Here is a 27,715-nt window from a genome sequence, read left to right on the forward strand (position 1 = left end):
TCACCATTTATTACTGCCAGTAATGTACTTATTTATACTTTACTTTGTATTTTCTAATGTAATTTAGTTTGACAAATTTATCAAAAGATTTCCATTATGCTCAGTTTTCTACACTGAAGTATTAAATTTGTGTATTTAATTTAATTTAATTTAATTTAATAGCGCTTTTAGAGCTTCGCTTATAGCGTCGGGCTTCCATACATCACGTGCTTCGCAATGTTTTTCGATCATCTGATTGGCTGCTGCAGTCTCGGCAGTGCTTTTAATCTGTGGAACAGGGAAGTGAAAGTTAGCTGCAGTTCATTATTGATGTGTGTAATCATTACACTGACACCTCATTAGTTACATTAACTCGTGAACAGCTGGTGCTACTTTACTCTTTCTTGGTTAGCTAAACGCGGCTGTACCGACTTCCTGTTTGATTTCAACGGAAAAAAAAATGTCCCATTGAGGTGATAAATAAGAAGATGACTGAAGGTAATGGCAAGGTGGTTTACTGGATCATTGCCTCGACTTTCATAGTAAATTTAGCTCAAACTTTAGCGGCTCGGCAGCCTCACGTCGTGTTTATCCTGGCCGATGACTTCGGCTGGTACGATATCGGCTACCACGGCTCCGAGATCAGGACGCCAAACCTGGACAAGCTGTCGTCCAGAGGAGTCCGCCTGGAGAACTACTATGTGCAGCCTCTGTGCACCCCCTCCAGGAACCAGCTCATGACCGGGAGGTATCAGGTGAGAACACAGACTGGATATAAAGATAGGTTAAATACAGTTGATATTTCTTAATGACCAATAAGCCAAACAGTCCTGATCTGAACTTAATTCTTAATTTTTCTGACACAAATTACCGGTGTAAACGATCAATCATTTTAAGAGGTGTTAAGTGAATATGCTAAATAAATCAGTGAAATGGCTACAAACGCATACAGGGGAACAAAATAATGAATCTATTCCAATATTTTAGAATCGTTATTGTCACTTCATTCGACGAGTTGGAAAATATCACATTAGTTACTTGGTAGGCTTAAAAATAAATAAAAGACGGACATCTATATAGAGTCAGGTAATAAGTATTTGGACAGTGAGGCATTTTTTTATATTTTGTCCACAATTAAGCATATTTATGCAACATAATGCCATATTAGTGACGAGAGGAGCAAAAGCTTCAGGAGTGGTCAAATCAACAATCTGCTTTTCTAAAAAGACAGAATAAAGTGGCCAAGTTGGCAACACCCAAAGGTCTGAAGAAAAAAAAAAACACACACACACAAAAATTACTAAAGTGGAGGATTACAGAATCTCTCCTGCTAAACTGAAGACAGGGAGACCACAACTGATGGTGGCTGCATTAAAGGCATAGCAAATGGTTGGTAACAAAGCTTCTCAAGGGAGAACAGTCATCATGGGAAGCCCCCAGCAGCCTAAGACCTATTGCACCACAGCTATAAGGGGGGGTTAAAGTCAACTCCTTTAAAGGAAGCTTTTAAGCCTAATCTTAAAGTAGAGAGGCCGTCTGTCTCCTGAATCCTAAGTGGTAACTGGTTCCACAGAAGGAGGGACTGAGGAAAAGAGTTCCCATTCTACTTTTAATTATCAGAGAAACCACAAACCAGCAGTCTGAGAGCAAAGAGCTCTATTTGGGTGATATGGTACTATAAGGTGTTTAAGATAAGATGTGGCCTGATTATTCAAGACCTGTATGTGAGCAGAAGGATTTAGAATTGAATTCTGAATTTAACAGGGAGCCAGTAAAAAATAAGCCAATGTGGGAGAAATCTGCTCTTTCTTTCTAGTCCCTGTCAGGACTCTTGCTTCATCATTTTTGGATTAACTGAAGGCTCTTCATTGAGTTTTTATGACAGCCTGATTATAACGAATTATAATAGTTCACCCAAGAAGTAACACATTCACGAACTAGTGTCTTCAGCATCACTCTTAGATGGATGTATTTACGTGCATGAAAGCTGGTGCAACAACGGGACAATTATAAACAGTCACTGCTCCCCGAACCTCGAGTACATGTCGGTAAGATGCCGGCCTTTCTTTCTACCGAGAGAGCTAACAGTAGTGATCATCACGGCTGTGTACATTCCACCCGATGCCAACGTAAACACGGCGCTCTCTATCCTGCTGAACACCATTAACGAACAGCAGCGGGCCCACCCGGACGGTGTTCACATAATTGCAGGTGACTTTAATAAGGCCAACATAAAGACTGTACTCCCAAAGTTCTATCAGCATGTCAAATGTCCCACCAGAGGAGAAAACGCTCTAGATCATGTTTACTCCAACATCAAGCATGCATATAGAGCCATACCCCTCCCCCACCTCGGTCAGTCCGACCATCTCTCCCTCCTGCTCTCCCCAGCCTACACCCCCCTCAGGCGCAGTGCCAGGCCCACCACAAAGACTGTTACAACCTGGCCGGAAAATGCTCTCTCCAAACTACAGGACTGCTTCACAGAGACAGACTGGGACATATTTGAACACCAGGACCTAGAAACATTCACAGGATCAGCACTGGACTACATCAAGTTCTGTACTGCAAATGTGACAGTGGACAAAAGCATTCGGGTTTTCCCAAATCAAAAACCCTGGATGACCAGCGAGGTCCGCTCACTCCTCAAAGCCCGTGATGCCGCCTTCAGGTCAGGTGACAGAGCTCTGTACAGGGCTGCTCGAGTTGACCTGAAAAGGGGGATTAAAAAAGCCAAGTCAGACCATAAAAGGAACATCGAGTCCCACCTGTCCAGCAACAACACACGAGAGGTGTGGCAGGGAATGCAAGACATCATCAACCACAGAGGCAGTACTGCGAAAACATGTCTGTGAAGGTTCTCAGTCATCCAGGTCATCGTAGTCAAAGGAGCTTGCAAAGAAAAGCGTCTGGACTTCTTTAAGTTGCTTGAAGACGTTTCACCTCTCATCCGAGAAGCTTCTTCAGTTCTAAGGTCAAATGGTGGAGAGTCCCAGATATAAACCTAGTGGGAGTGACCCCCCACAGAGGGACAAAAGAACCTCCTGATGATCCTCTAATCGCCTGAGCCAAGGTGGGGAAACTGGGCGTGGGTCCCAATCAGCCAGAGTTTCGGGTGTGTTCATTGTGAAACCTGGCCCCACCTTATCATGCGAATTCCTGAGGTCAGATGGCCCAGGATGTGAGTGGGCGTTAAGGCGTCTGGGAAGGGATCTCAAAACTGGATTATGGCAGAGAGTTGGTGTCGTAAACCCCCGCCTCTGTTCAAAGATGGTCGCTCACAGTGGACATAGATGGCTTCTTTCACTCCTCTTTCAAACCATCTGTCCTCTCTGTCCAAAATGTGAACATTGGCATCCTCGAAAGAGTGTCCTTTATCCTTAAAATGCAGATGGACTGCTGAGTCTTGTCCTGTGGAGGTGGCTCTTCTGTGTTGTGCCATGCGCTTGTGAAGTGGCTGTTTGGTCTCTCCAATGTAGAGGTCTGGGCATTCCTCGCTGCACTGTACAGCATACACCACATTGTTAAGTTTGTGTTTTGGCGTTTTGTCTTTCGGGTGAACCAGTTTCTGTCTGAGCGTGTTGCTGGGTCTGAAATACACTGGGATGTCATGCTTGGAGAAAACTCTCCTGAGTTTCTCTGATACACCGGCTACATAGGGGATGACAATGTTGTTGCGTCTGTCCTTCTTATCCTCCCTCCCACTGAAGAAGCTTCTCGGATGAGAGGTGAAACGTCTTCAAGCAACTTAAAGAAATCCAGACGCTTTTCTTTGCAAGCTCCTTTGACTACTGCGAAAACAGAAAACCCGAGTGGGCAGCTGGCAGAGGAAATAAACAGCTTCTTCGCCCACTTTGAAACACCACAACAGCAACACTCATCTGCTTCAGCCCTGCTCCCATCCTCATCCTCACCTGGTTCCTGAACCGCTCCACTCACTGTAACAGAGCACGATGTCAGACGTGTGCTCCTAGCAGTGAACCACAGGAAGGCGGCCGGTCCAGATCGAGTACCTGGCAAGGTACTAAGAGCATGCGCACACCAGCTCACCCTCATCTTCACCAGACTCTTCAACCTCTCACTGGATCAGGCAGCCATCCCATCCTGTCTAAAATCGGCCACAATCATCCCAGTGCCGAAGAAGTCTCCCATCTCCAGCCTGAATGATTACCGCCCTGTGGCCCTCACACCGGTAATCATGAAATGCTTTGAGAGACTAGTCCTTCAGCACATCAAGGATTACCTCCCCCCCAGAATTCGACCCCCACCAGTTTGCATACCGTGCAAACAGATCCACAGAAGACGCCATCGCCACAGCCCTCCACGCTGTGCTGAGTCACCTAGAGCAGTGGCAAAGCTACGTCCGAATGCTCTTTGTGGACTACAGCTCAGCCTTTAATACAATCATCCCGGACATCCTCATCACCAAACTGGTCACTCTTGGCCTCCCTCCTCTCACGTGTGCCTGGATAAAGGATTTCCTCACAAACCGGCCCCAGACTGTAAGACTCGGCCCTCATCTCTCCTCCACTCGCACACTGAGCACCGGCTCCCCACAGGGCTGTGTGCTGAGCCCCCTCCTCTATTCTCTCTACACCCACGACTGCAGTTCGACCCACAACAGCGCACTCAAGTTTGCTGATGACACCACGGTAGTTGGACTCATCTCGAAGGGAGACGAGGCAGAGTACAGAGAGGAAGTCCTGAAGCTGGCAGCATGGTGTTCAGAAAACAATCTGGCACTGAACACTAAGAAAACCAAAGAGCTCATTGTTGACTTCAGGAGACACAGCACCGACTTGGCCCCCCCTCTACATCAACGGGGAGTGTGTGGAGAGGGTCCACACTTTCCGGTTCCTTGGTGTCCTCATCTTTGCTGACATCTCCTGGACAGGAAACATCTCAGCGGTCATCAAGAAGGCCCAACAGCGGCTGCACTTCCTGAGAGTCCTCAGGAAGTACAAGCTGAACTCCAACCTGCTGCTGACCTTCTACCGCTCGTCCATTGAGAGCCTGCTAACCTACTGCATCACGGTATGGTACGGCAGCTGCACCAAAGCAGATAGAGTGAGGCTTCAGAGTGTGGTCAAGACAGCACAAAAGATCATCGGCTGCCCTCTCCCCTCCCTGATGGACATTTATTCCTCCCGCTGCCTCAGCAGAGCAGCAAACATTATCAAGGACAGCTCCCACCCTGGCTTCAACATGTTCAGCCTGCTTCCCTCAGGGAAGTGCTACAGGTGCATCAACTATGTCCATATGTACATAGCGCTGCAGAACTGTACCCCCCCCCCAGCATGTTTACACTGAGTAGGAGATGCTCTGTATCTCATTGCCTTTATTGTCACTATACAGTTGTACATTCTATTCTGTTTTAATTTTAGAGAATATTGCGCAACTTAAAGAAAGTAGTCCTACATATTTTTTCAATATGGACATTGGAGGACAAATCCTGATCAAAATCACTCCAGGATTCCACACAGTGTTACTGGAGGCCAAGGTAATGCCGTCCAGAGTAAGTATCTGGTTAGATAACATGTCTCTAAGATTTTTAGAGTTTTATCTGCAGCAGGAAATTAGAGTTGATCCAGGTCTTTATGTCTTTACCACATACTGCAGTTTACGTCATTGTTGTGTCATCTTCACGGATCGATAACAGGATATTTAATGAACAGATGATCAATTCTGTGGACAGAATCGAGATCAGGATGTGGGAGCCAGAATTCTGGCTAGGTTGTAGGTCACTCAGTGAAATGCAACTCAATTTACATATTTAAGTAATGTGTGTTGGTTTTTTTTCTTTTTTTTTTTTTTTCTGGATTTTTGGTTGATACCGTTTCTCTCTAAATTGAAACTACCATAATAATTAGAAACTTGTGATTTATTTGTAAGTGAGCAAACTTACAAATTCAGCAGGGGATGAGATAATTATTTCCCCCACTGTAAACTTTAATGCAACCAGATGTGGGGGTTTTTAACCGCAGGAGTCATTCCCTGCTGGCCTTCATAAAGGCGTAAGCTGCACATCCACCCACAGCAAAAGTGGAAAGATCACCAAAGAATTTGCATCAGTAGTATGAAGAGTCACTGATGGAGGTCATTGTGATTCCAGCTAGCTAGCGAGCTAACACTCTTATGTCCGATGTTAACGTCACATGTTTCGTGGCATTATTTGGTGTTTATGCATGTTAAATTGTCTTTCCTGTAAGGAACAATCCCCGTTATTATAACCAACACTTCTAAACAATAGTTAGATTTTCTTTCTTTTTTTTCTTTTTTTTTTCTTGTGAAATTTGGTTAAGCCAATCACAGAGGACCCTTCCCTGCACGATGAGAACAGTCTTCCTACAGGCTCTACTTTGGATTTGTAAACTTTATTTTAATGGAGTCTTTCTAGGGAATTACTAATTATTATTATAATAATAATAATAATAATAATAATAATAATAATAATAATAATAATAATAATAATAATAATAATAATAATAATAATAATAGATGTTGATGGAAAGGAGAACAAGACAAAGTCAGGACATTTATTTTGAAACTTCTGTTTGAGTCATCGCCACCACAAAGGCTGTTGTTTTCCTCTTTTCTGTTTTTTTAACGATTTTGTTCCCTTTTTACTAAATTGCAAATTTCTTCTTAACCGTTTGTGTTTGTCTTTAAACTTCAGATCCACACCGGTATGCAGCACCAGATCATCTGGCCCTGCCAGCCTTACTGCGTTCCTCTGGATGAGAAACTGCTGCCTCAGCTCATGAAGGAGGCGGGGTATGCCACACACATGGTCGGCAAGTGGCACCTGGGCATGTACATGAAGGACTGCCTGCCCACACGCCGTGGCTTTGACACGTACCTTGGTTTGTATAATGTGGAAGAAACACTTCACGGAGCACATTTTGCATGAATGCTACTCAGTAACAGCTCATGTGTTTATCTTTGTGTAAAATCATGCACATAGTAAGTGACGATTGCCTTAGTTACACGTCACCTTCATGATACATTTGAATCTTTTGCATTTGAACTAAAAATATTAGCTCGTGTATTAAAAGCGAAGTTACCCAACAGTTAATGCAAGGTTTTTGTTCACCCCAATCATTAATGCTGACACCTTAGATGCTAAGGCCACATGCTAAAAACTGAAGAGGGCTTAGATGAAGATGTTTGACTTCACTGAAGAGGACACTGTTAAGTGAATAAATCCAGTTCTAAACATGCAGAGGACAAAAGCACCGTTTGGACTAGAGCATAGCGCCTTAAGGGAGGACTGTTCTTGCGAAGGTTTAGCCATCTTGTTTTTTGAACAATTTTGTTGACAAATCAACACGTATACCTCTGCTGAGGAAACTTTCCTAACCGCTTGCTGCATTGCTCGCTGTGTGTCATGCCAAAGTCTGCAATTTCTTCACATGTGAAATGAGCTCCTCAGTAGCTGACCACAACTACAGCATTTTTATTGTAGCCTTTGTTTATCCCAGTAAGAGTCAAATTGAGAATTTAAGTCTTCTTGTTTTTTAAAGAGTGACATAAATTAAAAAAAAAAACTGCGACTATTAAAAATACTTCCCTATACTACTGGTCCAGAGGTCGAACAGTATTATAGACATTTTGCATTATTTTTAAATAACATTATGTATTTAATGATTTTTGTTTTTAATTTTTGAGCACATACAGTACTTTCCCATCTATATTTAAAGCCTAACAAAACTAGTGTCATTATTTATCTGGCATCTTGATCGTAGTCTCATAGATCACGTCCGTCTGTTCTCAAACTACCCAATATACACACACGTCTGAATGACACGTGCTATATAAACTGCCAGTACCAGAATTCTCATTATCTATGTGGTTTTTGGGAATCATTTCTGTCACATTCAGATCTTTACGAATGATAAAAATTCTGTGTCGTAGCAGACCTCAAAACAAACTGCGACATTACGTGTAAATTTTGCTAATAGTGTCTGTAATGGACAGTGAATATGTAGCTTACAGAGAAGAATAATAAATATGTAATAAATATTTAATATTCTTTGGTTTTTTGCCATCTCACTATATAAAGTGATATAATGAACATATAAAGAATAACAGGATAAATTACCATGCATGACTGTGCTTTCAATGTTTTTAAAGCTGTTTTTAATGTATTGATTACCCGCTGTGTGCCACAGGTTACCTGACAGGTGGTGAGGATTACTTCACTCACTTCCGCTGTTATCAAAGCCGCTCGCTGAACCTGAGCCGCTGTGCGTTGGACCTTAGAGATGGGGAAGACGTCGCCACAGGATACGAAGGGGTCTATTCCACTGAGCTGCTGAGCCAGAGGGCCATCAGCATCATTGAGAGACACAACTCTCAAAAGGTGACACACAACATCTCATCACATACATTAACTGTGAAACTGCTGGCCTAACCAATTCGTAGAGTTAACCTTAGTTATCTTAATCATAATCCTAGATTTAACATGTATAGAAGGTTATCAGCTCAGACATCGGGGGCATTTAACGTCTGTAATGACAACAGTGTGAATGTTCTGTCCCCGTTTCCCTCTATCTTTCAGCCACTCTTCATGTATGTGGCGCTGCAGGCGGTCCATGCACCCCTGCAGGTGCCAGAGCGCTACGTGACTCCCTACAGTTTTATCACAGACACCAATCGCAGGCTCTATGCCGGCATGGTGTCAGCTATGGATGAGGCGGTGGGCAACATCACCCTGGCTTTACAGAAAGTGGGACTCTGGAACAACACGGTCCTTGTGTTCTCAACTGGTATGAGTTTAATTATTAGTTGTTGTTGTTGTTGTTTTTGGTTTTTTAAACTGAGATGCTAGATAAACCACTATTTGTTCTACAGTTGATGTTGTTTTTATTTATTTATTTATTTAGAAATTAATGCATTATATAGCTGAGCACTAATTAGAGCTGTGTCTCAGTGCCGTCTATCTCTTCATGTAATCCCAAAATTGACTCCATGATGTTGAAATCAGTCTCCACGAGCTGAAAGAGATCTCAAATGTCCCAGATTTATTTATTTTAAGTTATCTTGACTGACAGCTGTATTTCTGCGGATGCCCACTAGAGGGCGGTGTTTTGCCATGTTTGTTCAAACGTCACTGCCGGCTGATAGAAGTAAGGAAAACTTTTCTTAGCTCATGTCTTCGTGTAGAGCTCTACAGGCAACTCGCCGAGAAAAAGACAAAGGAAAAACATCTAATAAACCTTTGATGAAGAACGTAATGTGGCCAAGACGGGCCATAAACCACATCATTTAAACCTGTGCCTGCTCGCAGGGTTCCACACGTGGAACATCTAATGATTTGCATCTGAAGTAGGTAACTACGTTTGAGGGTTATTTTTAGGGGGTTTAGTGTTTTTAAAGGGTAATTAGAAGACAGGAACAATGCTGTGAAAGTAAAGTGTGAGCGTTTTTATGCCTGTGGTGGGCTACGGTAGGTGGCCTGTTTCATTGTTCCTTTACACATTTGGCTCGCTGTGATTCTGAGGATTGAGCCAACCATATGCTGGGCAGACACTGACTCTGCTGAGCTGAAGCAGTGGAAAAACTCAGAGTACTTCCTGCTTCTGTGTAAATGTGGTGCAGAGCTTATGTAATCTGTGATTTGACCAGATAAATGTTTAACTATAACTTACTGAAAGAAGGCTTATCAGTTGTTTGGTTAGTCACATTTCCAGCTCACACTTTGAATCCATCCTGGTCAAGCTGTTATCACTGACTAAGCTTAACAGGACAGAATTGGCAGAATTTGGTTTGGTTGGACTTTGAGTTTCCTTTATGATGACATTTTCTGTAAACTGACAGCCTCACTGGGAATTTACTGTAAGCAAATGAGCAACGAGGATGAAGGGACCTTTTGGGGGAGCTGGGAAAGACAGAGTTGGCCTGTAGAGAGGCGAAGCAGCTTGAAAAGACATTAAGAAGCAGACGGTCTCTTCCAAAAACCGTTCGGGAATCGACACAGACTACTTCCTGGACTTGGATGACACTTTGCCTGTGAAAGGGGAGCCTTGCCTGGATGTGACTGGTCAAGAGTATTTATACTGGATCGGCTTATTGGGATGATGACAGTCTAACCGCCTGTGTGTGCACTTGTGTAATGGTTGGATATTTTATAGGTGTATTTGTCAGACAGTGAGACAACATCGGCGTGTTATTTTAATGTCTCAGCTGATCACTTGTTTTCAGCAATAGCAGCCCTGGGGAGTGCACCGACAGCTGCTTCATTGGTTGTTCAAACTGAAATCCTTCATCGCTTGGATGGATTGCTATTGAATTTTTACAGTCATATTACAGAGTACATGAATCCCTAATGACTTTAATGATGCTTTGACTTTAGCTCAGCACCACATGAAGTTTCCCAATAATTGCTGATCACTGGACTTTATGCAGTTTTATTAAAAAACAAAACAAAATTCATAGATTTGCAGTGAAATCTATAGAAGATTGTTCTTCACATGACTGTATGTCACACATCTGAAATTGACAACAACAAAATAAAACCCTGTGTAGCCCCCATAGCAAATTGGCACATTACATTGTGTCAGCTGTGAAACTTTGTAATGTTGCAGCTTGTTGATGCTGTTCATTTGCTATAAGGTTAAAGGCTACAGTTGCTGCTATAGTCACAGTTGACCTTATTGGCATACAGTGATCAGTGATTCAGCTCACTTGAATTAGGTAACATAAAGTGGAAGGATATCAGCTGACTGGATAAAATGTTATCAGGTGTTAGGAGTTTCCTGTTGCTTTTTTGCCTTAAAAAAAAAAGAAGAAGAAAGAAAACAACTTTATGCATTTGCTTAAAGAGTATTTGACTCATCAAAACCTGAGCACATATCGCTTAGATGGGTTTTCCACCTTTAAATTCATTTTCATGGTTTCCCACATGTCTGCTGGAAATATAAAATATTTGGCTGATGTACAATCAACATTCAGAAACCGAATTTCCACAGAGTGACATTGGAACCTGAACATATATGAAATCCAGACTCTGGGAAATTTTGAACATTGTTTCAGTATCTACAAATGATCTTCATACCTTTTGCCCCTGTGGTTGTTTCAGATAATGGAGGTCAAACGCTGTCTGGTGGCAGCAACTGGCCTCTGCGAGGGAGAAAGTGGTCACTATGGGAAGGAGGAGTCCGAGGCGTTGGATTTGTTGCCAGCCCGTTACTGAAACAGCCGGGTACCGTGAACCGTGAGCTCATCCACATCTCCGACTGGCTGCCTACACTTGTCGGCCTGGCAGGAGGAAACACCACAGGCACGAAGCCGCTGGACGGCTTCGATGTGTGGAACGCGATCAGGTGAGCTGGGCCGTTTTTTTTTTTTTTTACTGTCAAGATCTGTCACAGGACTTGAGGGGGAAGTTGGCTGTAGCCTGGAGGGTTTTTGTGAGTGATACCAGCTCTTAAGTTTGACAGCTTGCCCTCTCTTGGTGCCCCTTTCAGACCCTCCCCCACCCCCGCCCCATGCTCGCACTCTCCAGCTACCTCTGTCTTCTTCTCGTAGGAGCCCCTGCTTCTTCAATAAGCCCTTTGTTGCTGTGGCATTGAGAGCTCAAAGAGAAGGAAATTGCATCAGTCATTCTCACACAAATCTGTAGTCCATCCATCCCTCTGTTCTGCCCCCCCCAGCTTCGCTTCAGACTAAAAATTAAGCTGTCCTCCTGTTAGATCAGCTAATTTGTTTTGCTGCAAATCCTTTTATGTCAGGACATGCCTGAGATGATGCAATTTTGTTAAATGTAATATATTCAATTAAACGTCTGGATGACCTCTTGTGTTTTGGAGAACTTTGCAAAGAAGCTATTAGTAAATCGATAAGTCACACGGAGCAGCTTGCAGACCACAGATGTGCTTTCCATGTGAGGCGAGCTGTCACTGTGTCCCATTTGACTGACGCATTATATTTGTAAACTAAATGCGGACACAGTGAAAGAGGTGAAATTGAGGGCTACAGCAGAGCCCCGGCAGAAAATCGAGGCTTAGCCAGGACCGCAAACTACTACTCGCAGCCTCCACTTGACTCGATTGGCCGTTGCGTGTCAGCTGACCACCAGCTGCTGGCACGGCCGTGTGAGCAGCACTACAGAGCACAAAACGCTGCTTTCATTGTGTTTTAATTGGACGTCCCAGTTGCAGAAAACAGCAGCCCCGACAGCACAGCCTGGGAAGGGTAAACCAAACGAAGGCCCAGAACAGGGAAGCACCCAGTGAGAGAGTGAGACTTATTTCAGTTGTGTTATCAGTCAGTGTGGTCAGAGAAAGTGGTGCGTTTTCTCTGTGGTGGAGTGCGGTCAGCGCATATGACCGCCTGGTGAGCAACAGCCAGCTGCTTCAGATTTACAGATCCCGGTGGGTTTCACAGCACATGAGTCAGCGTGGTGTGTTGGTTGTGTGTTCTCTTATTGAAGTGCAACACTGCTTTTATCTTACAGCAAAGGGTTTGCCTCACCCAGACTGGAGCTGCTGCACAACATCGACCCTCTGTATTATGACATTGCTCCATGTAAGTTCACATTTCTTTTTTCCACTTTAACATTATTGGAAATCTTTTTTTCAGTATGTCTGAAAATTTTCTCAATTAATTCAAACTGCTGATTTCACAGAATGTCCATTGTTAAAGTCAATTATGCCTTTCCCTAAAGGTTGAGTGAGTATTTTTTTTTTTAAGGTTATTTAATAGAAAATAGAAAATTATACTGGAAATATGGATTGATTTGTGTGTAATAATGTCTTCAACCATCTGATACATTGTCATGAACTTAGAATGAATCCATTGAAAATACATGAGTGGCCATTGCTTTGGGGAAGCTGCTAAACAGCTACATGTATGATGTCATAAATATCAGATAGCCCTGATATGATCAACTTGGAAACACTGTTTCGACTGTGAGCACAGAAGCTCCACCTACCTGTTGTTTATTAAAGCTTTTGTTTATGAGGGTGCAGCTAATCACAATAGTGCTGGTTTAAAGGACTGGTGGGATGACCCCACTGGTGGGAAATGACCCCAAGAAGAAAATCTTCAGTGAAGCTAAATTGAATGTATATGATTCATTAAAAAAAAAAATAGAAAGTATAAACTGACCATCACTGCTTATTCAGTTCGGTGTCTCCAGGTAGGTGGAGTCTATCCCAGCTGTCATAGCGTGAGGTCAGGGTACACCCTGGACTGGTCGCCAGTCCATCAAAGGGCTAACACATCGTATAATTGTGTCTTTGGGCTGTGGGAGAGAATACCCTGAGACAGGCAAGCCCCGCAGAGAAAGGTCCCAGCTGACCAGTGGATGTGACTATTTTGAGCTTTTAATTATTCAAAACTATTTTGGTAGAGCTAATGAAAAAAGATACAGATCTAGAAATGAGTGGCACGGTGGCATGGTGGTTAGCACTGTTGCCGCACAGCAAGAAGGTCCTGAGTTCAATTCCACCATCAGGCCGGGGTCTTTCTGTGTGGAGTTTGCATGTTCTCCCCGTGTTTGCGTGGGTTCTCTCCGGGTACTCCGGCTTCCTCCCACCGTCCAAAGACATGCAGCTTGTGGGGATAGGTTAATTGATTAATCCAAATTGTCACTAGGTGTGAATGTGAGTGTGAATGGTTGTCTGTCCCTATGTGTTAGCCCTGCGACAGACTGGCGACCTGTCCAGGGTGTACCCCGCCTTTCGCCCTATGACAGCTGGGATAGGCTCCAGCGCCCCCCGCGACCCTGAAAAGGATAAGCGGAAGCGAATGGATGGATGGATCTAGAAATGAGTTTCCAAAGATCCATGTAACTCTTTATAATACAATAATTATGTTAAATTATTTTCTTTTCTGCACAGTGCAGATAATTAAAACATTATGCAGATTAGTTACATTCACTTGCATTTAAAAAAAAAAAAAAAAAAAAAAAAAAGTAATTAAGAGAAGTGATGGGCCCTGTGACGAACTGGTGACAGGTCTGGTGCTACCCAACCTCTTGCCCTATAACAGCTAGAGTATAGGTTGCTCGCCAGCGACCCTGAATTGAATAAGCAGTAAAGAACGATGGAGGGCTGACCTGTTATTGCAATAAATGTGACAGGTAATCATGATATGGATTTTAGCTGTTCTTAAGCGGCGCTGCTGTAAATCAGTCTGCTCGTCCTGTGCAGGGTCATGGGTATCTGGAGTGTACTCACATTGGGTCAAAGGTGGACTGCAGGCTGCCTGGCAGATCATCTGTTTATCACACACTGCAGGCAGTTTAGTGTCACGGCTAAGCCTAACCTGCATGCTTGTGTACTGAGGATGAAACTCACACAGGCAAGCTTAAACACTCTTAGTCATAATTCACATGCCAGTGAAGGTTTAAGATGATGAAAACCTCATGCACTGACCTCCTCCTCCTCCTCTGTGTGCTTGCAGTGTAGGATATGTTCTCCTTTTCTTACTAACAATGTAATTCTGCTGTGTTTTCTCATTAAGCCTGTATGAAAGGATCATTGTTTGAGCTTAGACCTTAGAATAGAGTCTTATATAACATTTGAATAAAGCAAAAAGAGTGTTTGAAATTGTTAGGTTTGTAAAGAGTGTTTGGAATCTTAGTTAAAATGAGCTGAATCCAGAGAATTTTATCAGATTTTTTTTCCCCTCACTGTTTCGTATATAACAGATATTTTGTTTTCTTCTGAGGAATGCTGATAACACGGGGGTGAAACTCTAATCATTCACTGTTGACACTGTAATCAGTCGCCAGGGAGGAAATCTGAGAAAGCTGATGTTAGAGGGCAGGGCGGGTGTTCGCTCTTTAACCTCTGATTGTAGGGAGGTTTTACAGGAAATCTGCTATGGGACTGCTTTTTTGGACTCATCCTTGTCTAAACCACTTAATATTTAGTGGACCAAACCGCTTCCATCTCTGGGGAGGTAGCAGGGCAGTTATCTGGGGCCGTGCTTTCTGACTTTTGGGGCGGATACTACACCTCAGTTACACATTTAAAAATAGTAAAGGTCCAAGGGGACTGAAATGGTAAAAAAAAAAAAAATCCTGCTTATATAGCACCTTTTTAACCTTGGTGGTTTTTCCAAAATGCTCTAAAGTGTTTCTCCTACAGCATTTTTTAAAGCAGCAGAGACCTACAAGGTGCCGTCCTGCCATAGGGAGCTACTTTTGGTTTAGTTTCTTGCCCAAGGACACGCAGACGTGTGGAGGAACTGCAACCTGAGCCACCAACCTTGCTATTAGTGGACAGCACACTCTACCAACTGAGCCTTGGTTGCTCTCTGTTTCTTTTTTTTGCAAACTTTTTTTGGGACTGAAAAGCTTCACAGATGTATCAGACAGATATTAATATGTTGATCAAACATATGTGAAACAAACAGTAGTCTTATGTATTAGGGGCTTTTCAAAATATTATCTGGATTTCTTTAAACAGCAGTCCTTTAGAGTTTGTACAAGTCACGCTCCTTCCCGAGTCCATATTCAACAATGAACGTCAGCCTGCTTTAATATGAGATTTTCAGTGTTCGACGTCAATCCGTATTTCAAGTCAGCTAAGCACTGCACAGATCTGGGCTTAATTTCAGGTTTAAGGGCAACCTTTGGTGTTCACTGGTGGGATCATGTTCACTTATCTACATTAGCGACTCTCTAGTGGGTGGGTTGGACCAGGCCTCAATGCTCACTAGTGAGTCCCTGTTTGTTCCGTTCTCTGTCAAGATGATGCAAGTGCGGAAATAATGTTGAGTTACGGGCCCCGGGGAGGCCAATCCATGATGTGTGTGTGTGTGTGTGTGTGCGTGTGCATGTGTATTTCCAGGTATGCTTTTACTGTATTGCCAGTTTATCTGCTATCAATGTCACGCTGAAAAGAAGCCATTGTGAATCAGGTACTTTGGAGATGGTATTGCACAATGGATGAAAATCTGACGGTACTTTTCTTCGTTCGAAAGTCCTTCATTTTTCTTCCTAAAAACCACTGAATGAAATGCAGCCCAAAACCATGAAAGAGCCTCAACCATGTGTTACAGATGAGCATATAAACTCACGGGCCTCTACTGTCGACGTCTACTGACTGAAATTAGAATTCATGATCCCATAAGACCCGTTGGCACTGATTTTCAGTCCACTTCTTGTGTGTTTGGCATCCCCAGTCTTCTCTCTCTGCTTGCCTTCCTTAAGAATGGCTTTTTGACAACCATCTTTCCATAGAGACCATTTCTGATAAGGCTTCAGTGAACAGTAGATGGGTGAATTGTGTTAGGTATCTGTGTTGTTTTTTTTTCTTGTTTCTTAAAACTGTGTACAGCAGATGAACAATATCTGAAAGTCATGTCCATAAAACCTGATTCTTATAATTTTGTCCTACTTGTCTTTTCCTCAAATTGTTTTAAAGGAACACTGCACACCATGGCAGGTTTGGCAGGTTTTTGTCAGTTAATGCCTGTCAAACTGTTTGATCTTTGGCATTTTTCTTAGATTCAACTTCAGTAGTGAAAGCAAACTGTTTTTGTGACAGGCTGACAGTAACACAGTGCTGAAAGAGCCAATTAAAAATTGGTTCTTTGCTAAGTTGTCTGTTGCATGTTCATACAATACTGATTTGTCTTTTCATCCTTGACTGATAGGTTGGTGTTAGGTATGCAGGTTAGGCTTAGACGTGACACTAAACCGCCTGCAGTGTGTTTCTAAAATGGCAGTGTACAGGATTAGACTGAAAATGAGTTAAAAAGCAGACCGTGTCCCAAGAAAACATCTAAGAGTTTGGAGAACTTTTGCTCAAGATAACTATCAAGGACCAAATTAGGTCCTTGGAAGCCAGATATAAAGAAATAAAGGATGGCTCAGGACTTTTACAAAGTACAGTATGTTCTGTCTTTAATGATGTGTAGTAGACATCAAAAATGAGGAACAAAACAATATTAGCATCCATCAGCAGTTCTTTAGGGGCAACCGTGGGCTCAGATTAACTGGTTGCTGATGTCTTTGGTGGGCTGTTTATTGCTGAGCAGGGAGTATACTTTGAGTTTATCAGGGCCTCTTGTACTGAACTAGAGTAACAAAAGTTTAAAGTTGCTGATTGTCAAACCAAAACAAGCTTAAAGACACAAAAATAATCATTGAAAAAATGTAATGTGAAAGCTGTAATAGTTGGTTGCACCAAGCTGAGAGGAAGAAAACCAAATACAAATATTGGTAAATGAAGCTTTAACTTAATAAAATCCCTCATTCGCAAACCTGTTTAAACGAATAATTCCAGAAAATCCAAACAGTGATTTATTGTCTGTTTTGAAACAGGCTGTTTGTACAGCTTCAGCCAGTGTTGCTCAAATTACCCTCAAAGTTTACTGGTGGTCATTAACATTTAAATCATTGGCTTGATAAGGAAAGCACTGCTTTACAAGCTTTCAACCTCACGTTTTATGTTTGAAAGTTTATTGTCGGCCACCGCTTTGACACCCACCCTCCCTTCCAGGCTGAAATTCTTCTCTTTTTTCCCCTTTTTCTTCTTTCCTATTATAACCCAGCCCCTCTTTGAGACCTCCCTCTCCTTTCTCCTTCTCCTCTTCTCTCCTTTTCCTTCTCCTCTTCATGCTTTTTTTTTTCTCACTCCTTTCAAGTCTCTTTTTCAAAAGCTTCTTTGCTGTCGCTTTGTGAGTAAAAGGATTGTGGCTAAATGGGCCACAGAGGGGTCCCTGAACTTCTCACTTGCTGAGAGAACGATTCCTGGACTTCACCCAAGCCTTAAATCACTCCTCAGCTCTCCCTCTAGAAACTTCTCTTGCTCACTCGGGGTCTCTTCCCACTGTTCCTCCCTCCCTCCCTTCCTCCTGTTTGTATGTCATCCTGCTGTGGATCCAGATGAGTGCAGCCTCCTTTGTCCTGCAAAGAATGAATGTAAGAAATGGACATGTGTACACTGCGGGCAATCTGTTGGGGTTTGAGGTCCAGTCCCTTTTTAAGAATAGAAGAAGAAGCTCGTGCGCAGCATAATTAATCAAGCCTGTCAATCATTAATCACCTGCTTACATAACTGTGTTCACACCTGAATCTGAACACCCCATTCTTACGCAACCATGTGAGCGATGCTGATCTGAGATGAGCTGAGCAGCTTAGCTCTGCATTTGGAAGTGTTTGAGATACCCACACGTCATTCGCACAACGATCAGCAAAGAATTCATTGTCGAAGCTTTTATCATGTGGTCGCAAAAAAGCTGAGATCGGAAATGTTTTAATTCCCTCACTCATGTTGCTGCGGCGGGATTGGCTCTATTAAACAAGCCCCGATGGGGAACTTTGGCTTTGTGTGGGTGCGGATTTCTCTTTATGTGAAGAATGTTGAGGACATGCTTGTTTTTGACAGCGTTAGGAGGCTGAAATGACTTGCTTGTACTTGACTGTCTAACCAGGACCATATTGTTGGGGTCAACAGCGGTATGAACCTGAGAAGGCCAGATCTCCTGTGTTTGAAGGTGCGGAGATGTGTACTCACTCCTGGGAGACATTTTCCATAAGGGTTAGAAATACACAGTGTTGGGCAAGTTACTTTGAAAGGGTAATTGATTATAGTTACTAGTTACTACTTCAAAAAAAGAGTTACAAGATTCTAAAAGTAATTAATTACTTGAAAAGTAACTATTGCGTTACTTTAAAAAAAAAAAATGTTTACCCCTCTGGGCTCCAGGGTATAATTGGCTATTTTTGACTACTTTTGATGTGTCCTCTACATTTCACCTTTAAAAACTATTTACTTTGTCTTGTTTGGTATAATTGTTTTCAGCACAACCTCACGTGCCTGAATTTACAGTTATGTTTTCATTTTGGCATACTGTATTAACACAATTGATCTAAAATCGGACAAAAAACGTAAAATCAGAGTAGAAAAAGTTGTTTTTTAATGTAACAACCACAAACATGTTTATTGAATCATATTTCATAACTTTAAATGCAAATATAAATTGTCAATTTTAACATCATATGCACAAGTTTTGCAAACAAAGTTATTTGCAGCCATTTACCTTTTACCCCCCCTTTTTTTTTTTTTTTTTTAAATAACCATTTCAAACTATTTACAGAACAATCAGCTGTTCTGCATTCAATAAGATGCCGCACAGATTATTTGTGCCACTACAAAAAAATAATTTCTGTCCACTATAAAGGAGAACATCACAGCCTGATACCTGGAGACAGCAGTCACCTCATTATTCTGACACACAACACAAAACTATCCACAACACTACACACTCCAAACACGCTAAACGTCACAAATCTCTCTCATTGTTTTGCCCCTTTAGCTCCAGGTGTTGTGCCACAAAGTGATCGTCTACCAGAAAGTGATTGCCGTCCGCGGGAGCGCGCGCAGCTGTTTAAAGCTGTAGCGCCCGGATTACTTACAGCTACTTCCGTGTAACTGATATAAGGTGCAGTAAGCTGAACACAGCTTCAACCGTCTGTTTGTTGAAAAATAGTAACGCGACCGCATTTTCTTGTTAGTAACCGTAACGGCGTTGAAACGATAGGAATAGTAATTAGTTTAACCCGTTACTGAAAAAAGTAACGCCGTCACTTGTAATGCCGTTATTCCCATCACTGGAAGTTGCAGATATTTCTACACCATCAAAAGGAAGATCAGTTATTTACTTTGGCCCTATGAAACTGATAAAAGTGTGCTCATTGGTAACTGCGACCCTTGTTTCTGTCTTTGTGTCTGCACAACTGCACTAACAGCACATTATTCATTATATTTGGCAAACATGGAGGAATGGTGCTGAGTCGACCACATTACCACCGTATCTGTCAAATTCCTCCAGGCCCAAAGTTCTGTGTGTTTGCAGAAATGTATACATTTAAAAAAACAACTTTTGTTCTCGAACAGGAGGGATTTTCGTGGGGTTTGTTTATTTAAACTGTTCTATTTCACTGCAGATTTTGCAGCACAAGAGTCTGTTATTAGTACATTTATTTTCACACCCTTCACCTGATGCCAACTGTGATTGTCAAGTATGCTGATGCCAGTCCACCTTCTCATTTGGTTTCCGATCCACAGAAGGCGCTTTGTATCCAGGGGTGGACTAATATCATCTTAATCAGCGAACTGTAGTTTTTAAGATGGATGGTTTCTTTGAATCAGCTCTGTCCTCTGTCCTCCTCTGTCTACAGGTCCTGGCAGGCAGCGCGAGTTAACTTTGGCTCAGGTGGCCAACTCCGGCTTCAATGTGTCCATTCACGCAGCCATTCGATCTTCAAAGTGGAAGCTACTGACTGGGTACCCAGGTCAGTATCTTCTGTCACTTCTAATGTCATATTTAGTCTAAGTGGGACGTAGAATATGAAACACAGTAATGCACAGGAAGACATTCATTTCTTATCTTTATTTTTTTTTTAAAAAGAAAAAAGAACTTAATACAATCAAACACTCCATCCCAAGTAAAAGTCCAACGTCATAAAGTAGCAATACATGAAGTAAAGTTTGGTAGTAGCAAATATTTGAATATATCTTATGTAAAACGGTAAAGTTGTTGTTGTCAGAGCTGACAGCATGTCCTCATTGTGCAGGAGGAAAATAGTTCTCTCTTCCTTCATTTTTGAGACCCAGAGACCATCTTTTATCTTCAGTCTGTGGTCTGGTCAATGAGCCAAAGTGCCATTAGCCGTGGCCCTGCCCACTGGGTACCACTTGGCCCATTACATTGTGATCACACTGTGGAAAATGTATATTTATATGGGGGGGTAAAAATGTATTCTGGGTCTTGGAGGATTTATTTATTTAGTTATTTTTTTAAATTATTGTTCTAATACCAATACTAAGTGATCGATCTAACCAGTAAGAAGCAAGTTGCCTTATGGCTCAGTCATACTAGAGTAAAAAGATGGCAGCCTTGTTGCCACTAGGAAAAGCAGTGGTTGCCTGGTCATTTTTATTTATTTAAATTATTATTCTTTTTTTTCTGTCTGATCTTAAGTGGACCGGACCAGTGAAACTCCCCTTTCTGTCAGTAAAGAAGTTTAACTACACATTTAATCCCTGAGATATTCTAATATAAGAAAAGTGCAATTTTAGCAGTGCGTCTCAGTTTTTGCACATGATAAAATTCATCTATAATAAGTAGGGCAGGAAAAAAGAACAAACAAGCTGAACAGAAAATGCAGATGGGGTTTTCTTCCCTTCTTAACAATACTGCTAATGTCCTTTTTGTTATCCCCAGGATGTGACGTTTGGTTCCCCCGACCTGACGGCAACACCTCCGACTCAAGCTCCTCTCAGGTAGATCAGCTGAAGCCTGTCATGCTGTTTAACATTGAAAAGGATCCAGAAGAGAGAAATGAGGTGTCTGCTCAGTTCCCCAAGGTAGTCGAGCATCTCCTCTGTAGACTAGAGCACCACCAAAAAAGTGCTCAGCCCATAAACTTTCCTGACGATGACCCTAGATGTGACCCAGGCCCCACTGGAGCCTGGGGGCCCTGGGCTTAGGCGGATATTACCGATATTGTAGTGTTTTGTTTACTGTGAATTACAACAGTAGGAATTTTCCTTTGTGGGGAAAGGTGAAGTTTTACAACAATTTTTGTTTGTTTTTAAAAGAGAACAGCCAATACCAAAGAATTCAGAAAGTCATTAACAGCAGCACCTTTACTCTGCCTTACATAAATCTGGTTACAGCGGATTAGTTTAAATGAATCAACACCGCTAATTGTCCCATAAAAGCAAAGGCTGAGGAGGGTGGATGGCAGCAATCTTTCACTCCAGACACTTTAATTCATTTGGAAGCCTAATGTTTAGCCCCAACCATCCTTGCTGGAAAACTCAAAAACCAGTTTTATTTGTTATCTATCATCCACCTGGGCCTTACTCAGAGATTCTTATCTGCTCTCTCAGACGTTTTATCTTAGGCTGTATCAGGTTAGGGCTGGATCAAGTGACCCTGAATCCTCTCTTAGTTACTCTGCAACAGGTCTAGGCTGCTGGGGGCCCCTGATGGACTGAGTGTTTCTTTTTCACTCACCGTGTGTTTATAAATCACTAGTTATTATTAATCTCTGTCTATCTTCACCAGTGAATCTTCGTCAGATCACGACCGGTTGAGGTATATAAGTGCATAGTGTTGTCTCTGAGGGGAGCTACACTATACATTTGCATGTCTAGAATCTGAGCAGGAGAAACCAATTTCTTTCATATACGCATCCTCTTTGACCTTTGACCCCTAGGTGTTTGACCTTCCACTGAAAGCAGCATGCAGACTAGAGCAGGAAATGCTTCCTGCTGAGAGCAGGCGGCCGCTGTCCGAATGTGGGCCGCGACCCTTAACCTGCCCTGCATGTTGATTGACAGCTGAGCACAACAAACAACAATACTGCTGCTACAGAAAAACAGAGCCGTAGACCTATTTGTCATTAAGGAGTCAATGATGCTCGTGTTTTGTTTGTCACATTTCCCAGACTTGTCACTATAGAAACCAAAGCTGCAATGCTGTTTGCTCTCAGCTCCTTGCTCCATGTGACGTTTAACATATATCTTGCACTGTTACCCACTCAAATCTGTCCTTTAAATGTGAAGGATATGCCAATACGTTTATGCAAAGTTGTGAGGGTTTGAACTCGTGTTTCAGTTTAAATGGTTTGTTTTGAAATGTTCTTTTGTTACGCTAAAAGCAAATCAGTGGATTGATTTTTGTTTTGTAATTTAACATAAGGAAATGGATACCTTGGCTTCCTTAATTTATAATTATTAATATTTGTTCCATAAATACCAGCACCACAAAGTCTGTATGAAGTATATTATCTTTATTAACATGTTTCCAAATCCTGGTCGGTGTGCCTAAATATGTGACATCACTTTTTTGTAAGTAAAAAGTACTTGGAATAAAAGAGTATAGTGTTTTGAGATTAATCTTTTACTGTGTTGCACAGTATAAAGCTGATTGAGAGTAAAGTATATTTTAAAACACTGTAAATCTCTTTTCTATCTGTTTTAATACACTCAGTTTACTTCAATATCATCTCTTTAAAGCACAAAACTGATCATAATTCAAAAGTGTTACATTGACTTTCTCAGCGTCTTCACTTGTCTGTGGTCCAAAGTAAGTCCTACTTAGTTAAACTGAATTTTGATGCTTAATTGATGAGTGGCCTTTGAGATTTTTTAGGGCAAATTTCACTAAATTATTTATTAAATAACAGTCAGCCCAGATGGCATGCCCATGTCCACTGCCAATTTCTTACTTAAATTTTTAAAACCTACTCTACATTTTTGTTTTTTAAGTTATTTATTTGGTGTCTAAGTCTGTCATGGTACCACATGCTAAAGTAAAATGGCATTTGTGGCAGTTAAATGGAGTTCAAACTGGGATTTTGGTAACAGCAAATACCATAGTACCACATGATTATTTTATGTTTCTGAGAAAGTGCTTCTTACTTTGCTGAGGCTGTAAATTTGTCACTTTGTCAGTTTACTCTACAATCAAAACTCTGCGTTTCAGTATGATGGGATAGTCTATTTAATTAGACGTTACTAGTGTTTGCAATTCATGTAAAACCAGGGCCTGTAAGTTTCTCAGCTCGACTGCAGACCACTTTTGCACTTCTCATGCCCCGTTTGTGGTGAAGTGCCCCTCCTGACAGGCTGCTCAGTCTTCCCCTACGTGTCATTATGATCAGGGTGCCCCTGCGGTGTCACAGCTCGTCTCCTCCTCATAGTTTTCAAAGTGGTTTTGGTGTGTCTTTCGCACTTAATTCTGCACTTTGACTCAACACCGTGAGTGTCGAGCACAGTCTTCAGCTCTGATGTGCCTCCGCTGTATCAACACTGCGATTCGCTGACTCTGATGTCACCCCACGTTGTTGTTTTTTCAGCTGCAATGACAAAGCTATGTGTGGCTCCAGAGAGATGCCCCTGAAAGATATGACAGGGTAAAGATATGATATCCCAGTGTTGGGCTCAGATGTTTTTCCAGTGAGCACATGTGGGATGCATACAAAAAAGCAGGCTGCCACCCTTGATTCCTTTCTGGTATGTTCACAAGATGAGACTGAAGGTCTCACAGTCAAGTGGGACGAGAATTCCAAACAAGATTGTCTGTCTGTGCCGCCAGCCTGTGAAAACAGATTAAAATCATACTGACCAGTGCAGTCAGGAATGTGTTGAACCTTGAGCCTCGAAGAGGGGAAACCCAACGGCTTATCGCACCTAATTAAAAACGGCTATGTAGATATTTTGTACCGTATGTTGTTGAGGGTCGCAAAGGTGTTTGTGTGGGATATCGATGAAATTTTAACAACTTTACATAAATAAAATGATCACATTACATCAGCAAACAGTGGACTTTGAAAAACATCACACTTAATGTAATTTATATACACATTAACAGCTCTGTTGGGCTTTACCTAGCATTAGCACTGGGGCGCTCTCAGCTAAATGCTAACACATTGCTTTAACAAGCTAACATTTGCTCATTAGCTTCCTGCCAATGAACTTTTGGGACCACAGTCTTGTTTTTATTTTTATTTTTTAAAGCTATCGGTTTACTTTTATTATGTGGCTTAAGATGGTTTTGTATTGTTCTGGTTTTATTGTATCTTTTCCTACCTCGGTCAACGAAATTTACTGACATTCAAAGAAAAACTTGCGCATTAACCCTCTGTAGGACCTACAGCCATTTTTCATCCACAGCGTTTTTTAATATTAGGCCATTTTCACTGTGTTGAATAGAATATAGCCAAACCTTCCAACCCTTTTTTTTTTCTTTTTTCTTTAGAATTGCCGTCTCCGTTTATTAGATTAGCTTAAAGTGGCTAAGCTACAAACCGCCATCCACATGAGGTCCTAGAGCCATAAATCGCCCCATTGAAACCCATTATAAACGCTATTTTTCACTGCAGGATTTATACCGTTAACATCTGGGTGATGGCTTAGGTTTCGTTTTTGTTTTGAAGAAGAATTGTAATTTTTTTTTATTTGTCGACCGGGTGGCGCCCTTGCTCCACATTTGACCCGGGGCTGGAAAACAGCGGGCTGCTTAGACAGACCTGCGGGGAATGAAGCCTCATTTCCGGCGTGCAGCAGCGGCTTCGCCCGCTGATCGGGCGGGACCATTTTTTTTGGTCCCTAGGACCGTTAGAGGGTGCTTTTTTTTTTTTTTTTTTTTTTTTTTTTTTTTAGTCAACAGGAAATGACGTATTTGTTGTCACGTGGTATCGTACGTGTGTGCTGGAAAAAGGAGTCCCCGGTGATCGTGCCCCGGTCATCGTCGCGACGTACCCCGGGAAGATGCACTTATTTCGGCCTAGAGGAGGAGCATTTGCCGCCTGGAGACCATTTTCTGGTCCTGAAAAAAAATAAATAAAAGGCGATCGAAATGAATGTTGGTGCCAATCTTTAGTCCATCCAAAGGCCTAATTAAAAGTACAATAAAATATAACTTTCAAATGTATTTTATGGAAAATATTTAATTTTTTCATTTTTTTCGCCAAAAACGGCCGTGCGCTCATGTGACAAAACTGGGATATAGAGGGTTAAAATCCGCGAAATGTAATTAAAACTTGACATGAATATTTCAAGGAGAAGTAGGTCTAAAAGATTGGCTAATTTAAAGTGGAAAAAAATATTAATGTATAATCTTTTTATAGCACTTTTTTTTATGGCGTGGTCGATTTTTGGCTCTAGGACCTCATAAGGGGTACTTTTTATTTTTTATTTTTTAGACTTACCAAGGGTTAAAAGGACGCGATCTGTGAGAGATGCATCAGGTCACTGGGAGTGGTTTGACTGGGAAAAAAGGGAGTGCTTATTCCAGATAAGTCTATTAGGAGAGATTACAAAGAGATGTTCCAAGGTTTTGTTTTTTTTTTTTTTTTGTTTTTGTTTTTTTGTTTTCAATACAACAGGGGTTGGTTATTTTGCAATGCCAAGGATGATACTCACAGGGGGACTGCTGGGGTCGTACGAGGGTGAACAGCCAGGTGAGTTGCTGAGGTGAGTATTTCAGAAGGAACTGGTCAGCTCAAGACAGGTAAGTAGTCCTGGTAAGAGAACTGCTCTTTAGCCACACAGGGAATACCGGGAAGCTACAACATCAGTTTGCAGGAACGCAGTTGCACAATAAATCTCAGAGACAGGCAGAGAAGCTGAGTGCTGGAGGTGGTCCTTGCATACTGGCTGCTGATGAGGCTGATTGGGTTGACAAGACTCCAACACAACCTCGGCCGAAGCACCAGAACAAAAGCAAACCAGTGCGGGACTTTCTGAATTGTTTGAAAGCACTTCATAAATAAACTTTATTACTTGCAGTACTGTGCAGTATTTCATTGGTTCAAATGGTGGCCTTTACTGCTAGAGGAGCCAAAACTTTATCAGAAACTTTCATGCAATTTGTGATATGCTAATTATTGTTTATTTTCTGTTGGATGTTGTTCAGATTGGATCTATGTATCTACTTTAAAAAAAAACATGCACAATGTATTCTGTAAGTCCAAGCTTTGTAGTTATAAAAGTAAATACCCAGGTACAGTTCAAATATGGGCTTATAATGAATTATAACACAGATTATGAGAATGATCCTGTTTTTAAAAGCTTAAGCTCAGCTCTCGGCTTTAAGATTTAGCAATAAACTATGTGCCATTACAAAATCAATGCCATTCACTAAGTTTACTTTTTTTTTTTTTTCTTTCTTCCTGCATTGTCACACAGCTTAGTTTACCTTGTATTTATTTTGCAAATATGCCAGAAACATTTGTACATTTTCCCACCTTTTTCCCTATGTCCTCTCTGGAATTAGCACTTGTCGCAGTGTATGCTAAGGAAGAACACAGTAATTTGTGGGCTGCTATTTATAGAAAAAACAAAGCCTCTAAATGTAACTTCTTAATTGCTGCTTCTCATACAAGATTTTGCACTGAACAGACTGGAGACCACGTTGAGTGCGGTGCATTTTTGCACAAACTTGTAATTCACTTGTTTTGCCTCTGTTTAGCACTTTAGGCTACCCTTTCCTCTACATGGTGTTAACAACAGAACCATTCTACGATGTAAATCCTTTCTGTAATTATTCATTATTTATCTCAAGTTCTAAACTTGTGCGTTCATTGATGAAGAGTTGGATTCCTGGTACAAAGTCACTCAGATCTTAGAGAAGCTAACCTTGTAGATCAAACTAGATAAATTAAATTTACAGATTATAAGTTAAACTATTTCTACAGTGAATTTTTGCACTTTCAGTCTGGCTTTCAAACCAAAGGTCAGAGTAGCAGTGATCCCAAGAACTGAAAGGATAACATCAGGGCTGCTATCATTGTCAATAACTGCAGTTGTTTAGCCAGAAACTCCATGACCGAGTCATGGGACTTCCCTTGTGTTTCCATTTTATTCCAGTTTCATTTGACTGACCAAGAAGCACAAACAGGTGGGGCACTGAAGTCCTGGCAGCAGTTGCTCCCCTCCTAGTCACAACACTCTCAAAATAGTGCATTCACACTTGTTCACTGTTGTGCAAAGTGCACACAAACATACAAAACTGTTTGAAACTATTGTTCTTCAAATGAACTGACTGAGCAATCTTACACTAACTCAACATATAATTCTATTGACAATGAAAAGAATATAAGACTGGAGATGCGAGATGGTCCATTCACATGTCTGAAAATATTGCAAGTATGGCTCTCTGCTGTGTAGCCTTCAGACTGTTGGACCTTCAGTATGTGACCCTTCTGTATTGATTGATAATGTGTCTAAGACTCAGCTGTTAGCCTCCCAGTCAAGGT

At 41.7% G+C, this 27,715-nt stretch overlaps 1 protein-coding gene across 3 annotated transcripts in view; it reads left to right on the top strand.

The window, feature by feature from the left end:
• Window positions 1–264: 264 nt before the first annotated feature.
• Window positions 265–27,715, top strand: part of arsb (arylsulfatase B) — a 57,587-nt gene continuing 30,136 nt past the window's right edge. The window contains exons 1-9 of one of the 3 annotated variants that reach the window (XM_085280231.1): window positions 265–734; window positions 6,656–6,842; window positions 8,151–8,341; window positions 8,540–8,747; window positions 11,060–11,303; window positions 12,437–12,507; window positions 20,123–20,236; window positions 21,169–21,227; window positions 22,169–23,048. In XM_085280231.1, the coding sequence (XP_085136357.1) occupies window positions 468–734; window positions 6,656–6,842; window positions 8,151–8,341; window positions 8,540–8,747; window positions 11,060–11,303; window positions 12,437–12,507; window positions 20,123–20,236; window positions 21,169–21,227; window positions 22,169–22,285 (1,458 nt within the window). In that variant the 5' untranslated portion in view covers window positions 265–467 and the 3' untranslated portion in view covers window positions 22,286–23,048. Of the gene's footprint in view, window positions 735–6,655; window positions 6,843–8,150; window positions 8,342–8,539; window positions 8,748–11,059; window positions 11,304–12,436; window positions 12,508–20,122; window positions 20,237–21,168; window positions 23,049–27,715 lie in introns of those variants that run through there. The other 2 variants (XR_014893076.1, XM_085280230.1) reach the window with 2 other exon arrangements.

This window comes from Mchenga conophoros, linkage group LG7, assembly GCF_057382185.1.
Source record: "Mchenga conophoros isolate Kocher_MC1m ecotype Shallow Benthic linkage group LG7, M_conophoros_male_GT1.1, whole genome shotgun sequence".
Lineage (NCBI taxonomy): Eukaryota > Metazoa > Chordata > Actinopteri > Cichliformes > Cichlidae > Mchenga > Mchenga conophoros.